General features: G+C 53.0%; 1 protein-coding gene across 3 annotated transcripts in view; it reads left to right on the top strand.

The window, feature by feature from the left end:
- The window catches only part of HisT (Histamine transporter), a 60,427-nt gene that overhangs the window by 34,028 nt on the left and 10,637 nt on the right, over window positions 1-15,762 (top strand). The window contains exons 1-5 of one of the 3 annotated variants that reach the window (XM_037212149.1): window positions 372-420; window positions 5,489-5,882; window positions 6,213-6,437; window positions 7,621-7,762; window positions 12,837-13,039. In XM_037212149.1, the coding sequence (XP_037068044.1) occupies window positions 5,565-5,882; window positions 6,213-6,437; window positions 7,621-7,762; window positions 12,837-13,039 (888 nt within the window). In that variant the 5' untranslated portion in view covers window positions 372-420; window positions 5,489-5,564. Of the gene's footprint in view, window positions 1-371; window positions 421-5,473; window positions 5,883-6,212; window positions 6,438-7,620; window positions 7,763-12,836; window positions 13,040-15,762 lie in introns of those variants that run through there. The other 2 variants (XM_037212150.1, XM_037212151.1) reach the window with 2 other exon arrangements.

Raw genomic sequence — 15,762 nt, 5'->3', positions numbered from 1 at the left:
ATCATTCTTAGCAACTTAACGTCGACGACACCAATAGATATAGCCGACTCAACTGGTCACACCAGTCCAAAGTGTGCTGCCATACGCTGTACACCTGCATGCAGTCTATACTGGGCGAAAGAAGCGCGAAATCAAAGCTCGGCAGGTGGCCGTCTACTGGAGTTGACCCGGTCACGCACTGACCAATGCTGCGTGCGTGATACAGGCTCGTGCCCCCGGTCACATGTGACCGGCAGCCGATCCCGACAGCCGCAGAGCGCGCGCCGCCTCCACAGATGTCGCTGCCGGCGGATCGATGCTGTGACGTCGGCGGCGGAGCTGACGCCGGTCACAGTAGGTATTTATATCGTCGGCTGGGCGGCCGGCCGGCCAGAGCGGCGCGCCGTCGGCACGTGACAGGTCAGACCCGTCCGAGTGCAGGTGAGCCGCCACCGTCTACACGTGCCCCCCCCCCCCCCCTCCCTCCTCCCCTTCCGTCCGCCTCTCGCCCCACCACTGTCGGGGCCTGGCCTCTGGGTTGGAGTTGTGTGACGCGGGGCGGATCTGAGGCCTGAGCGGGCTCCGCGCCGCCGGCGTCACGTGACACACGCCTGAGAGCGGCTGACAGGAATGCAGGGGGCGGATGCCCATTTGCTTCACAGAAACTCGCAGGTGACTTCAAAAGACCAATCGGAATTCCCAACAAGTGGATCATCGAACCAGCAAAATGATGCTGTCGCAATATAAATTACTCGAGCTGTTGAAAGCGATATTAACCATAAAGGCTTAAGTGTGATCGGCCGAAGCCGTCTGCTCAATGTTGACATGGTGTATTCGTGAAGGTGCGTGCTTTTCTTTGGATGTCGTGAACATAGAGCACTCCGGCCATTGGTAATTCTGCTGTTGCGTCACGAGGTTGGCAGCAGCCGCTATTTATGATTGCCTTGTCATCCGTTCATTATCACTGTCCGGTATATAGTTCACCTTGAAACACTAAGGTCCCTACACGATCATTGCCAACCGAACATCTACCACAAGGGAGATGAATACTGCGTAGGCCTGATTATAATAGTACAGTCGCAGATCCAGCATTTTTCCGGCCGTGTACGATCGTATTTAATTAATGCACGTTTGGGCTGAGGTGTCAACGTTCTCAGGTGTCCGGTCTGGCCTTTTGCGTCCGATTTCTAGGGCCCTCCAAGTGACTTCTTAAAACATGTAACAATTGGTGGACACCAGCATTGCGATGTTAGAAAATGAACGTCCGAGGACGCGCGTGAGCCGCAGCACAGCACGAGTGCATCCGGATACTCTCTCGCCAGTCTCAAGTTACAACACGCACATCACGGGCAGCCACCTGTGCTCGAGCTGTCCCCTTTTGACCTGAAGGTCCGGAGTCTTAAGCCAGTCCGCAGAGCACAAATATGCAGCAGACCATACTCCCCGGCGCCGCGATAAGCCACGCAGGTCCAACGTACAAGTGCCCACTTGCATAGGAGAGAGGCGCACCTCCTCATCAGCGGAGGTATGTTTCTCATTCTCTCGCTCTGGCCCGATGGAGACTCGCAGGGGACTTCATATCGGACCACCGCGTACGGAGCGCGCGGCGCTGCATGCTTGGGCTTCTCCGCGTCTGAGTCCATCGCTGCGTCACAGGTGCACTATGCACGTGCGGCCGGCGGCCGGAGTTCCCCGTAGCTGCGTCGAGTTTACACGGACGGACCTCACGGCCTTGGCCCTACGTGCAGTCGTCGCCGCGTCCAGCCTGTCCAGCCAGAACTCCTCGGCCCTATGTGCAGTCCACTCCTTTAAGACTCGCCGGGCTGAACTGTCGCTGAGTTAAGTCAAACCCGCCGGGCTGAACTGTCGCTGAGTTAAGTCAACCCCGTCGGGCTAAACTGCCGCTGAGTTCAGTCAACCCCGCCGGGCTAAACTGCCGCTGAGCTCAGTCCACTCCGCCGGGGTAGACTGAACTGTAACCAACCCATCACGCCGGGATCGACTGTTGCTGAGCCCAGTCCATTCCACCGGATGAACCGCCACGTCTAGCCTTGTGCTAGCCGTCGTAGTCGACTGTCGCTGAGCCCAGTCTGAGCCGAGCCCCTTGACTCTGCGTCCAGTCCTCTGCCTGATCCCCGGAAGCTCTCTGCCGCTGCGCTCGACCCGCTCGTATCCTCTTTCACCGGAGGGTGGGCAATGTTGCGCTATCTGTAAACACGGGTAGTGGGCAGCCGGCAGGGCGCGGGGCTGACACGGTGCGTTTGGATCCAGCCCGGCCGCTGTACCCTGAGCCAAAGCCGGGTCCGACCGGAAACGGCCACGGAGCGAGGTCAGCCCCGCCGGCGGCCCTCTTGGCGTTGCAGGAGGCGGAGGCAGGGAGCGTTACTCTTAGCTTAGCTGTGTGCTAAATCACATGAAAAATACACGCATCGCCGTGCTTAGAGTACTCTCCTGGCTTCCATCTACTAACCCATCTACTGCTGGTGAGGAGTTAAGAAAATAACGTGATCTCGTGTACGGTAGATGCATTTGAAATTGGAGGGGGGGGGGGGGGCTGGCAAACCATAGCGCACTTCAAAGACTCCCACTATGCCAGAAGATCGATTCCAGACTAATCACATTTTTGCCTGATGATCTGGTGTTATGACGCTGCAGTCGTTTGCCAGTGTGACCCCCAACAAACGTGCCCAAATGTGGGACTTTCATGGATAAATCTGAACCCTAGATTTAACAGATGAACCTCAAATATAACATATTTATGTCTCAGAATTGCTTGAAACATTTTGCATCGAGTCATCTAGATGCATCATTTTTTTTTAGTTTGAGCCCAGCTGGGTCACGGGGGCAAGTTGTGAAAATCATGTCACGAAGTCAAATCAGTTCTCTCCATCTTAGGATTTTGGAATCACTTCATATTTACAAAAAACATTGAAAATTATGCAGTCTGCATATCCTGTGCAAACTATAAGGTAGCCTTTTATACGGAGTCAAAAATATCTTTCCTCGCGTAATATTTGTATTGTTGGGGTTGTCTTGTTTGCGCGCAGAAAGGTCCTATTGAGTTGTGTGAACTGTGACCGTTGCCATCTATAGCGATGCCGGTTAAATGCACTTATATTTCATTGCACCTTTCTGCCATAATACCCTTGTCTTGATGATGATACGAATGTATCGAAATGCCGACAATTGCATAAATATGATTACCATTGCTGTCCTTGTCATCAAGTTTTCACTGCATATATATATATATATATATATATATATATATATATATATATATATATATATATACATATATTGAGATGTTTGAGAACTAGGTCATTATACTCGCCCAACCGATGGAAGTTGGCGAATAGCTCAGCACATGCTAGGCTAATACCTTCGATGGTTGTGTCACCAGGTCAAGTTTTGAAGAAGTAAATGAAGCCTGACCCCAGCATATGTCAATGGTGTAGACACACTGCTCGGAATCGAACAGCGCGCTTGAGGATAGGTGATCACGGTGCGTCAATCTTGAAACGATGACAGGATAAAGATGCCGCACGGCCAGCATGCCCGCTGATAGAAGGGTGTGAACTGTCGGGTTGGAACTTGTACTTTGAGCCCGGGTTCTAAGGCCGCGAGGCTCCCAGTCAATACGAGGCATTTACTGTGCATGTGAAGCTCAGAGACCAGGAGCTGAAGCAGTGATGTGACCAGTGTTAGCCTGGTGACAGCTGGCCACCTGAACGCCACGGACATGCAACAATGTTACACAAGAGTCAAAACGCCAAACCTTTCCGATGCAACCTGACTGCCATCTACCGGCCGTAATGTGAGCTGACCGCGCCGAGGCGTGCGACTACCAGCTGTCTGCCGCTCTCCCCCAGCTGTCTGCTGCAGTGCGGTGATACACACGCCTCGGGATCAGGCCAGCTGCGGGAACAAACCAGCTCAGAGCCCATGCCAGTTCCAGACTCACGCCAGTTTCCAGCTCCAGCCAGCTCCAGCTCAAGCCAGCTCCCAGCTTTTGTTAGCCCCCAGCTCAGGCCAGCTCCCAGTTCAGGCCAACTCCAGACTCACGCCAGTCTCCAGCTCCAGCCAGGTCTAGCTCAGGCCAGCTCCCAGCTTATGTTAGCCTCCAGCTCAGACCAGCTCCCAGTTCAGGCCAACTCTAGACTCAGGCCAGCTCCCAGCTCCGGCCAGCCCCAGCTCAGACCAGCTCCCAGCTCAGACCAGCTCCCAGTTAAGGCCACCTCCGAGCCCAGGCCAGCTTCCAGCTCCGGCCAGCCCCAGCTCAGTCCCGCTCCAGCTCCGAGCTCCGGCCAGCCTCGGGCCTGCGCCGGCCCCTGCCGCTCTCTGTATCTGCAGCACAGTGACACACCAACTCCGGGCCGGCGCCGAGTAAGCTCGGCGCCGGACGCCGGTCGACGGACCCCACGCCACTCGCGTCGTTTGTCTCCATTGCGACAGCGGCGCCGGGACAGATCTGTTTACGATGCGTTTCCTCAATTCCGGCCACTGCAAGAGAGGCGGTGACGTCACGTGTCCTTCCGTCGTTGTGATGTGGTGACGTCATTCGACCTTTGGCGGCTCACGACCGCTGCGTTCCCAGCAGCTCAGGCTTACAGCAGTTCAGGTGCAGTTCGGGCCCGTGGTACCCCTCTGCTCCGGCGGAATGTGATGGGAGGTAGGAAACCGTGGTCAGCATTCACGGATTGATACAATTTCTTTGGGCACAAGCTCGAGCTCACCGGAGGAGGACTTCCTAGCCCGCTTCCTCCATTATGCGGCTTGGATCAGTGCAGCAAACACACCAATACCTGCACGTGCTGGTAGCCCAACAACTTGTGTCTATTCAGTCACTTTGCGATGTGTACTCATGGTCAAGAAAAACACGAGAGGTAATATGGTCAGTGTTCGGTCTTTGATGTGTCTAAAAGCTGCTTGTAATCAAAAATTTCGGTTCGGTCTAGAAGTAAAATAAGGGTCTGTCTTGCTTAAATGCATGTATTTGATTTATCGAGATGTAAAGCAATCCGTAGCAAACCCTGCCGTGTTTATTTAAGTGGACATGTAATTATAAATAAATCGGCCATGCCGGTCATGCCATGTCTTGGTGCGGAACTCTTCTTGAGTTTCAATAAATACGGAAAGCCAATTAAGAGCAATCCGCGTGGAGCACAGTGAATGTCACTGGTGTTGGCGCCATCGGTGAGATAGCGTTTTGCACGAAAAAAGCGCATGCCTTTGTGTGCGTTTCAACATGGTGTGCTGCTCCCACTGTTTGGCATTTATGCATCTGTTAGTTGGGTCCTAGATCCCAATATCGATATAATTTGCGTCACGATCATTGCAGTCAACCTCTGCACACGCGGCGCTTGCTGCGTCCCAAGATCTATCTGCCTCAGTCCTGCCTGCGTGAGGCTTGCCTCTCCGCCGGCCTGTGGACCACAAGCTCGTCGTCCCAGCGACGCTTTCCCCAGCAGACTGTTTCCTCTGCTGTCTCCACCAGATCCGTGCTTTGCAGCGTCTGCCGGCGCCCGTGGCCGGCTGCGAACAGCGGTGATCTCTCCAGCGGACCGCGACCGTCCGGCACCGTCGGCATGAGCTCCAGCACCGGGGATGATCTGTCGCCCAAGGCGCTGATGACTGCCACCAGCGGCAGCTCGCCGCTCTCTGACGGCGGCCTCCTCACACCCGCCTACAACTGCAAGCTGTACAAGCGACGCTGGCCCATACTGCTCCTCTTCGTGCTGTACTCGACCTCCAACGCCTTCCAGTGGATCCAGTACTCCATCATCAACAATGTCATCGTCCGCTACTACGACGTGACGTCGTTTTCCGTAGATTGGACGTCGATGATCTACATGGTGTTGTACATTCCACTCATCTTTCCAGCCGCGTGGATCCTCGACAAAAAGGTCAGAAGCGATGTGGAGATGAGAGAGGCAAGTTTGCAATGTATTTTAGCGTGACATTCGGAAATGGCGCTGGCGATAGCGGGCTTTACATTTGTTTGGATATTTCAAACGCTCTACGTGCTGCGGCTGCAGACCACTGTGATTGCTCCGATGGGTGGTGATTGTTGTTGGCAGCTCTAGATGAGCAAGCTTCCTGCACCGCCTGTGCTCCAGTAATCGCACCACGAGTTCACTTGGCGATGGGCTTTTGGTCTTGTTGAGACGTCACTGCATGAATGGGGTTTAGGCCTGCGCGTTTGCTGACCCGACTGCCGGCGTTCTGTCCATCAGGGCCTGCGTGTAGCTGTCATGCTGGGTTCCTTCGGCACCATGCTGGGGTCCTGGATTAAAGTGGGCAGCCTCTCGCCCGACCGCTTCTACGTCACCTTTATCGGCCAGACGGTGTCGGCCGCATCTCAGATCTTCATCCTCGGCATCCCGGCCAAGCTGGCTGCCGTGTGGTTCGGACCCGGCCAGGTGTCTTCTGCCTGCGCTATTGGTGTCTTCGGGAATCAGGTCAGATTTAGTGGCTTGCCTCCAGACCGGGCTTTTTGGTGTTCATGTGAATGCGACCGCAGACATTCCCCGCTTATATCAACTATTGGCGGCTGACTCGTTGCTTCGTGTCCTGAAATGGAGCTAAGTGTTACACGATTTCTAAATGCTGACGGGGAAGGGCTCTGTGTGAGAGCTCCGCAGCGAAAAATGTTCAGGCATTGAACTTGGCCGTTATGGATGCATTCTTCAGCCGGTTCAAGTAAACGTGAAATCGCTTTCAAATGCAAGGATAACAGAACCGATCTGGCATGCTCGTTTATGCAAGATGACGTACAAGCACACGGAAAAGGAGTGTGCATACTCCGATGTGATGAAATATGCATGCACCCTGGTATCAGGAATGAAAATATTTATATCCGCTGAAATTCTTCTTTATACGGTGTCTATGTTGATTGGCCTGTACGCTGTTAAGTTGCGATTTGTAGCTTATATGCATGCAATGCGTGCCAAATTCAGGCAAAGCCAAAGCCCAAGAATGTATTGGCTGGTGGAAAACAAGGAAAGGTTGTCGACGCCATGGTTTATTGATGTGCCAACCGTCACACACCCACACACGCCTTACATCGCCACTAAGTCCGCTATCTTGCCATGCCAATTATGACCCGCAGTGCGAAACCATGCGGGAGAAGTGTTGTTCAGTGGACAATTCAGCGCCTCTTCAGAACGTTCTGATGAGGTCAACGCAACGGTGCTGAAGTTTCCAAACTGTGACTGTGTTTCTCCGCCTATTAAGTCTTCGATGTCAGCTTTGCGACATTCGGGTCTCTCGGCTTTTGACCTGCAAACTCTTTCCGATTACCGAGATAATTGTACTTTATACCATTCATAATTTTCATTACAATTTGCAGCTGGAGTGCGGTTTGACATCGCTATAAAATGTGTACTGCTTTGACCGATATAAAATGCTTACATCACTACACTTTATTTAAAATGTTTACATTGCCCACCGTGTAACATCGCTGCACTGTGGCGCAAGCTCTCGATGAGCATGATCAGCACACAGTCACCTACAATCGCGACTTGGGTCTGCATCCTGACCCCCACCTTGTTACCCGGTCTGCAAGGCCATGTCCCTGGTGCTTGTCCTGCTCTTGGTGGGTGGCGGCACAGGCGCGTCCTGACACCGGGCGCCCGCCGGCAGCTGGGATGTGCCCTCGGCTTTCTGGTGCCACCCTCGATCGTCAAGAACAGAGCAAACCTGGACGACATCACCCACGACCTCTCCATCATGTTCTACGGCCAGGCGGCGATCACCACGGCCTTATTCCTCACCATCGCGTTTGGTGAGTTCCCACAGCACGGCTCTGGTCTGCCGGTCAGGCTGACCAGGTCCCGCGTGCGGTGGATGGTGAACTGGCTGTAGAACATGCACACCTTTAACAGGGCTTGCTCATGTGCTCGCTGTCACCGTCACAAAGCGTGCAATGTCGCGACTTGCTGTTTTGGGGATATGCGTGACCCTGTAAGAGTGTCTTCGACGCCAACGATTGTAAATTGGTTTCATTTTCCCTGAACCAGGCACCAGATTCATCCGAGACCCAGGTAAAGCCTCTATGAAATCCATCGTCTGACTGCGTGATTCTTTAAGTACACGGGCCCTGCTCAAGAGTGAGCCGTTTCCGTGCTATTTCTCCGGGCTGTTATATCGTGGTGTTTGTCAGCACAACACGCCGTCAATTCGTGCGTGTAACTCGCTGGCGCCTTATCTCCCATAGGTCCCGTAACGTAGTCTGCGTAAGTGTTTCGCTTTTATGTGTTTCGAACTTGATATCTGTGTGTGCTACATTTTGCTAGCTACTGCATCTGCCGGTAAGTATTGTGCGCCCGAGCCAGCATGCTCTTTTGTTGGCCATGTTCACACACCGTTCCGTGCACTTCTGCACACGTTTGCACATTTATTTAGACCGTGCACCGTAGTAGGTTCACCAGCACCTTTTGGCTACCAGTATGTGTACCTGCTATAAAAGATACATTCTGACGTTCGCTTGGAACACGACCTCTTATGTGCCGTCGATCACGATGGGCTATATGCGCACTGTTGTCACAAGTCCGTATAAGACGGGGACGCCAAGCATGACGCTTGTCTGAGACTCGCATAGTAATTCACCACGCTGCCGCGTGTGCTTTACACGCTGCAATCTGTCATGGCCGCTGACCTTCTTCGGTCACAACGTTTAAAACTATGTTTACGCCCCGGGATATGATCAACGGCAAGCGAAAGTATGCCCAAAACCCATCCCCGCACACGTTCTATGGGTATTACGACATTGGCAGCTTCATTTATCGTGGACCTCCAAACAAGGTTAAGGCTCAGATAATTTAATGTTAGTGTCCACCTTCACGCATCTCCAGGTGCCGTTTGGCTTGTTGTCATAGCGTCAAAGAAAACTCCTAGCAAAAAGAATGCTGCTGAATGAGTCAGAACAGTACGCCGTAACTTACTACATCGTTCACTCCATAACGTTTTGCGGTAAGCCCAATTCCTGTGAGTTAATTCGCAAGGCCATACATCAAGCTGAAGGAGGGAGGCGTCAGTCCGTGCCTCCCTCCCGCGCCGCTGCCCCCCCCCCCCCCTCCCCTGCGTATCATGCCGCTCAGTCCTTCATTCCAAACAGTATTGCTTAAGGTGGTGTTGAGTCCATTCGTAAAGTGCGGGCTTTGATTTTGATGAAGTGATGTCATGTTCGATTCCAGAACGGTGCTGGTCACTTCAGATATTGACTAGGGGTCAGCAGTACATGAATAAACAGACTCGTTGATGGCTCCAGTTCTCGATCTGTTGGTGCTCGGAGTTGATAAACACCAGTTCATCTGGGAAAATGCAAGTTACAGCATATGTGCATCAAATGCTTGCCATGCCCATATACGTCAACTGCCCTTCTAAATCGATAGCTTTGACCTGTTTGGAAAAGCCTCTTATTTTAACACTTGTGAACAATACAGCTCACATCAATCTCCGCAGGAGCGGGGTCAGCGGGGCTATGCCAGCATCTGTAAGCATGCGGGAGCTCACTCAGGGGCATGCGCAGGGAGGACGCGGGGGTACACGACTCCCACCCACTCCCTCCCCCACCAACACCCCTTAGATCGCGCGGGGACTGCAGGACCCTTGGGGCCGACGACCAAAAGCCCCATTGAACAGACTGAAGGGCCTGAGGGACTGGTCGGAGGTTGTGTTAGGGGGCAGACTGGCCCGCAGGACTAGGGCTCCTTGCTCAACAGGGAGAGGGACGGAACCCAGGATGTTAGGCCAGAATGAGTCCTGCACAGGTCAGAGTGGACATTCTAGGTTTACATAATATCTTTATGGCTCAGAATGGTCCCTTAACATATCAGAATGGGTCTTCCACAGGCCCTCCAAGTTGGAGGTCGGCTCCCTCGTTCTTGCCCGCGCCGCGGTGGCGGTCCGGTCGCTGCCCTCCCCCCGCACCTTTGTTCGCCAGCGCGTCCCGACGTCGGTGGCCGCGACGGTTTGCAGCTGCCAGCCTTCCTGCCTACGGAGAGACTTGGCGAAAGACTGCTAGACTGGCGCAGAGGGCGTAGTGGCCCCGTGCGGCCTCGTCGTGGCACCGCCTGCCACCGACTGTTGTGGTTTCCCGGAGCCGGGCCGTGTTCATGTCTGCACGCTTTACCAACCTGGCACGGATAATGGCGTCTACTCGTGAGCACTCTTGTCACATTTCTGGTGTGAATTTGTCGCCATGACATTTTTTTACTGCACAACAGCAAGCCCGTTGGCTTGAATCGAAAATTAAGTCATAGATATTCGTAATGAATACATGGAAATAACGGTCATGGCGGAGAGAGTCACGGTCCGGAGCTCTGCTGTAGCAAGCTGTGATCACACGGGGTAATTTGTAAACTCCTGGACAGATGGCAGCAAAAGTGGTAAAAATTCCTGTCAGGGGTCTGCGAGCCGTCGCCCGTCGCCGCACGACCTGTAGAAACAGCAATGCTGAGTATCAAAGTTTTTGCCTTTGCTCAAAACGCTTTTCACTGGTCGATGTTGAAGAAAGATTGGATATCCCCAGGCAAACATGGTTTGACCATATCACTACAAAATGCTTACTTCATTTCAATTAATGATCCACGTCCAAATTTATGGGGCCGCTCAATATCTCTGAAGAACTGTGAATTGGGCTTCATCGAAACCAAGTGAGCCAACTTTGGTATTGTATTTTGGGGGGAGGGGTTTTCATCAGCAGGGGGCCTTTGTCACCCCGGGGTCCCCATCCCCCTTGCTAAGACTGGCTGCGCCCCTGAGCTCGCAAGACGGCGTGCTGCCTTCCCAGTATGAGCTGTCCGGTCCGGATGTGCAGCCGTGCTGCACGGTGGCATCCGTTCGCGAGCCCGCACTCCCTGATCTGGAGTCGGTGACTTTGGACCCTGCATGCCCCCTGGGGCGCGTCCAATCAGCATTGGACGCTGGTACCAAACATCACGCCATGCGATCGCCGCGTGACGCCGCGCCGCACCGCTCACAACCTGCGCGCCGCCAGGGCGAAGTGCGGACCAGCGGGGAGGGCTTCACGCCACGACCGCGTGGATCCGGGATCAAATCCTGCATGGATCGACTCTCAAAAAATATGCGATAAGTCCGGAAACATAGCGGAGGAGGCAAGTGGCTGTTTTGGCCGTATTGAAAGCAGCCGTCGGACCCGTGGGCCCCCACCTGACCCCACGCCATGCAGGTGCTGATGACAGAAGCCGAAATTGAATTGCCGCGCCATTTTCTTTTGTTTGACCATGCAAACGATAAAACTGAAGTTTTGCCGCAGTTACAGCTTTATTACCGTCGAAGGTAGGCACCTGAGTTCAATTCAAGAGGAAAGCTCTTGACTGATACATGCCAGTCGCTGTTGTGTAATAACGGCCCGCTTGGTCGTCAGATTCAAGATTAGACCCGATGCCCTCAAGCAACTCTTATAAGGTCGTGAGCATTGCTTGCGCTTAACATATGACCGCCGCATAGCTTTCGGACCACTAGACAACAACATATATGTACAGCGCCAAACACGCGCTGTAGGGTGATGTTCTCCCTTTTTCGTCGTGCCGACCTTTAGCAACGTTGCTTACAGGTTTTTAGAGTTAAATCGTAGGGGAAATCTATTTTCACCCGAATTTCACCTAGCAGCTTCCAGTCTTCAGCTCATATCTTCAGATCCGGTGCGAATGGTGGGAAATTCAGGGAGCGAAGCTCTTGATGTACCGGGTGGCTAGGGAATGTCACCATATTTTAGATGGAAGTTCGCTTCACCTGTGGCTCACAGGGGCGCAGCCAGAGCCTTGGCGAGGAGGGGAGAAGGCACAGGGTTGAGAAAGGGCCCCTGATATAGTCGAGTTGCCATCCTTATACTTCCTACATGAGACCCTGCAATGTCAAATACCGCGAATTTTTCGTGGAAATATGTTCTATGTAACTAGGAGATTCAAATTAGGCGCTAGTTGTGCAACTTTGATCGTTTTCGGAGTTCAAGACGGCCGTCGCCGCCATCTTTAATGTATTTTTCTGGTTGTCGCTCTTTCTCGGTGGCTTGGAGGACTCTGTGACACCTTTTTTGAAGGATTTCCTGTGGCAGGGAGCTCATTTCTCTTGATAGTCGGATTCGTTGGGGTCGTCGGGTCCGTTATGATCTCCGTTGCCCATGCCCCTTCATCGTGGGATCCGTTGGGTCGCCCCGGCCCCTCTTCGGGCCTCATCAAACACTGTCTCCGTTCGGCTCAGGCCCTTTGTGAACATAGGACCACCTGTCAGGCACTGTGGGTGCATGACAGGTACAGGGGCCGCGACCAGTGGAAATCGCAGACGCCGGCTTTGTAGCTGATCGGGAAGTGGGGTCTGACGTTCGTACCGGCACGGAGTCGGCTGTGCAGTACGGGTGATGCCTGGCCGGCATGTATACTCTGATGAACTCAGGGCGTTCCGATCTGTGCGCAGGGCCCTCTGGCTGGCATTGGAGTGTCCGCCCCTTTGGACCGGGGCCCTTGCATACGCCAGCCCCAATTGTGAGCCCCGTCCAGTTATATGTGTGGCGTAAAGGAGCGCTGGAGTGGTCCCTCGGCGCCTTGACCCAGCTTTGCAATCACCAAAGGACACAACCGCGCCTTTCACATACGGTATGAGCCTGCGAGCCACATAGTTCCTGTTTCCAAAGACAGGTCAAATGGACTGATATCGTGGCAGACAAAGCACTCAGCTAAACTGACTTGCATTTAACCCGTACGTGTACACCGCACGCCTTACGAAGAGCATAAGCAGCAGTTTGTCTGTGGGGAGCTGGCCGACCTGGGCTGGCAGGCGCCGTGGTCGTGATCTCGTGCTGACCGGAACCCGACCCGGCCCGGCCTGGCCCGCAGTGTTCCAGAACGAGCCGAAGCTGCCGCCGTCGCCGGCGCAGGCCGCGCTGCGCCAGGCCGAGCCCGAACATTATCTTCTCAGCATCGTGCGCCTGCTGAAGAACCGGCACTACATTCTGCTGCTCGTCACTTACGGCATGAACGTCGGCGTGTTCTACGCCATCTCCACACTGCTCAACCAGGTCGTGCTCATCTATTACCCCGTGAGTTGGGCTCTGTTTCTAGAGCTTTGTTTGCATCTCGACTTTAGCCGTGGCCGTCGTTTTTGGTGAGCATCTCTGTCGTTGATTGGTTACCTTTCCCTAGCACGTCTATGGTGTAGCATTTATTCTATCGCGTGCAGATGGCCCGCAGCCTAAAGCGACACGATGACGCGAGTGTTGCAACTCACGAACCCATCCCCGTGCCCCCGTTGCGTCTGTCTCCAGGCGTCCAGTCCCCGCAGGCCGCGTCTACACCAGGCCGCTTCGCACATTCTAACCCGTCCGTTATTTTCGTGGCCGTCCACCAGAGGCCGTTCCCGGCAGGCCGCGCACATTGTCTCGCTGTCAGGGACTGTAGTGGGCGTGTGTCAGAGGCCGTCATTGAGCTGCCCCCAGCAGACCTCGTTCGGTGAGATATGGGTCCGCTGGGGGTTGGCGGTGGGAGCTGGGGCTGGCAGGCTAAACGTTGTGGGCGGCGAAAAAGCTTGTGCAACTGAGACTGCCCCGAGATAAATGGAGTCGCCCAGCGCCATCCATTGAAAGGCTGGCTGCCAACAGCTCGGCATAAGATGGCCTATGGTTGTAGCAGTAAAGGGCTCAGATATGGTCTTTTGAACGGCGCGGCAGAATTTCATGGCACTTTTCACGATCGGTCACCATGGGAAATTAAGGGCATAGGCTGTGCGGGCAGCGCTCCGAGCAGAACGCGGGCGCCATCTTCTCCTGCCTGCCCCTGGTGAGTGCCTTATCAGCCCCGGGGGCATTCCGCCACAGAACGCCCGGAGCATCACGCCCTGATCACTCCCATATATCAACTGATTTTTCTTAGAGTTATCTGGTGCTCTGAATTATTTAGCGAGCTTTTTAGCTCGATTTGTCTACTTTTTACACGTATACCCACATTTATTTTAGCCAGCGGTGCAGGATTTTTAACGGAAGGCGTATTCTACAGCATCAGTGGCAGATCTAGGGGGCATGGAGGCCATAATTCCTTCTTTGGCCAAAGTGGCACCAAAATCTCATGACGAGTGGTCACCAAAAATCGTAATTTCAGGCCCAGAAAACCCTTTATTCTAAAGATGCACCGAATTACAGGGACAACACGAACTATCCCAAATTGTCATTTTCGAGTGGTACCAGGTTCCAGGAGAACCACAGTGGACCACAAACCTTCATTTTCAAGGAACACCGAATCCAGGGGCACAACAGCGCTGTGCCTCCCATCCTGACGAAATCTCAGACCGACCCCTTGGGGTGGTGTCACCAGAGCCTTGGTTTCGGGACAAAACATCCTCTATTTTTTTAAGAATCGCTGAATCCGAGTGAGCCTTTTCAAGGGTTACAACAGGGACACAAAAATGTGGTGTTCCAAAGTGTTGTGTTCCAAAAATTGACACAACCACTCTCATTTTAAAAGGGGATCAACATTAAATAGTGCCACAATTGTTATGACTTTCACCCCAATAAAATCCTAGATGTGTCCCTTCGACGAAGAGGCACTAAACCCCCTTTTTCCGGGCAACGCAACCTTTATTTTCCGGGGGCACCCAATTTCAGAGGTGACCACCAAGAGCCCCGATTCGGCATTCTTAGCGGGCTCCAAATTCCAGGCGACAGCAATATTGTGCCTCCCACTTCAATGTAATACAGGGTCGGCCACTTGCGCCCGGGGGGCACTGAAACCTTCATTTCGGGTTACCATGGACTTGATTTTCAAGAGGCACTAAATCTAAGTGAGTCACTTAACACGCGTCGGGGTGGCCGGTAAACACCCTTTGTTCGGGTGGGGTTTAATTTGACCCCCTGAGATCTCAGAAACTAGGATAGCTAGAAACACCAAATTCACAGGGTGAACTGGTGTGTACGTGGATTCACTCGCGCCAAAGTTTGAAGTTCGTGGGTTATGACCTTAAGGTCAAAGAAGGCAAGACAGAATTAACCCTCAGATTGGTGTCCCAACTGCCTCCATACCTCCCCATGCAACCGCCGTAAAGCTGGGTATCTGTTCGAAGCAAAATTAAAAGAGGTCAGTGACGTTTTTTGATCTTTGTAAGCTTAAGGTGACTAAATGCCTACAAAAATGTTTTTTTGTCGTTCGAATAAGCGCTAGAGGTCACGCTAGGCGGTGTTTCTTGAAACGAAATCTGGACCTGGGTCATTTTAGGTCAGTAACCTACTTTCACCGTTAATCAGCCCATGTAACATGTCTGCTGCGGTCCCTGTCACTTATAAATTCGAACTGAGCACCAGAAACTATCTCATGCAACCAGTCCCCCGAGAAAAAAAGCAGGCTAGTTTTAATCTCGGTCTGACCTTCATACCTGATTTAAGGCTAATGCGATAGGTTGCAATTCGAAATTTCATTGGTTTATTGCCTACAGAACTATCTCACACAGGTTTAGCTGATCCAACACTCCGTTGTTGCATCACATACAACGATTCTCTGGAAATGCCCTTCACTGACAGCTATAACCTGACTTTGAGATGCTATAGGTCAGTCCCCTTGCAAGATATATTTTTTCTATCCCAAAATCTGATAATTAATTTGCTATAGCTTGGCAAAGTTTGCTGCGGCTACGCCATGTTGTTCGGAAGTCATTCTAGATCGGCTCGTTCGACACAGGGGCGCCAAAAACCATCCATGCGGGGCACGATCATTTTTATTTTTAAGAGGCACCAAATTCCATTGACATCGCAAAGAGGCTAAAACATACATTTCCAAG

The sequence above is a fragment of the Pollicipes pollicipes genome, unplaced genomic scaffold (assembly GCF_011947565.3).
Source record: "Pollicipes pollicipes isolate AB1234 unplaced genomic scaffold, Ppol_2.1 Scaffold_3087;HRSCAF=3621_pilon_pilon_pilon, whole genome shotgun sequence".
NCBI lineage: Eukaryota > Metazoa > Arthropoda > Thecostraca > Pollicipedomorpha > Pollicipedidae > Pollicipes > Pollicipes pollicipes.
The sequence above is the reverse complement of the archived record's forward strand: the minus strand, read 5'-3'. Positions and strand labels throughout refer to the sequence as shown.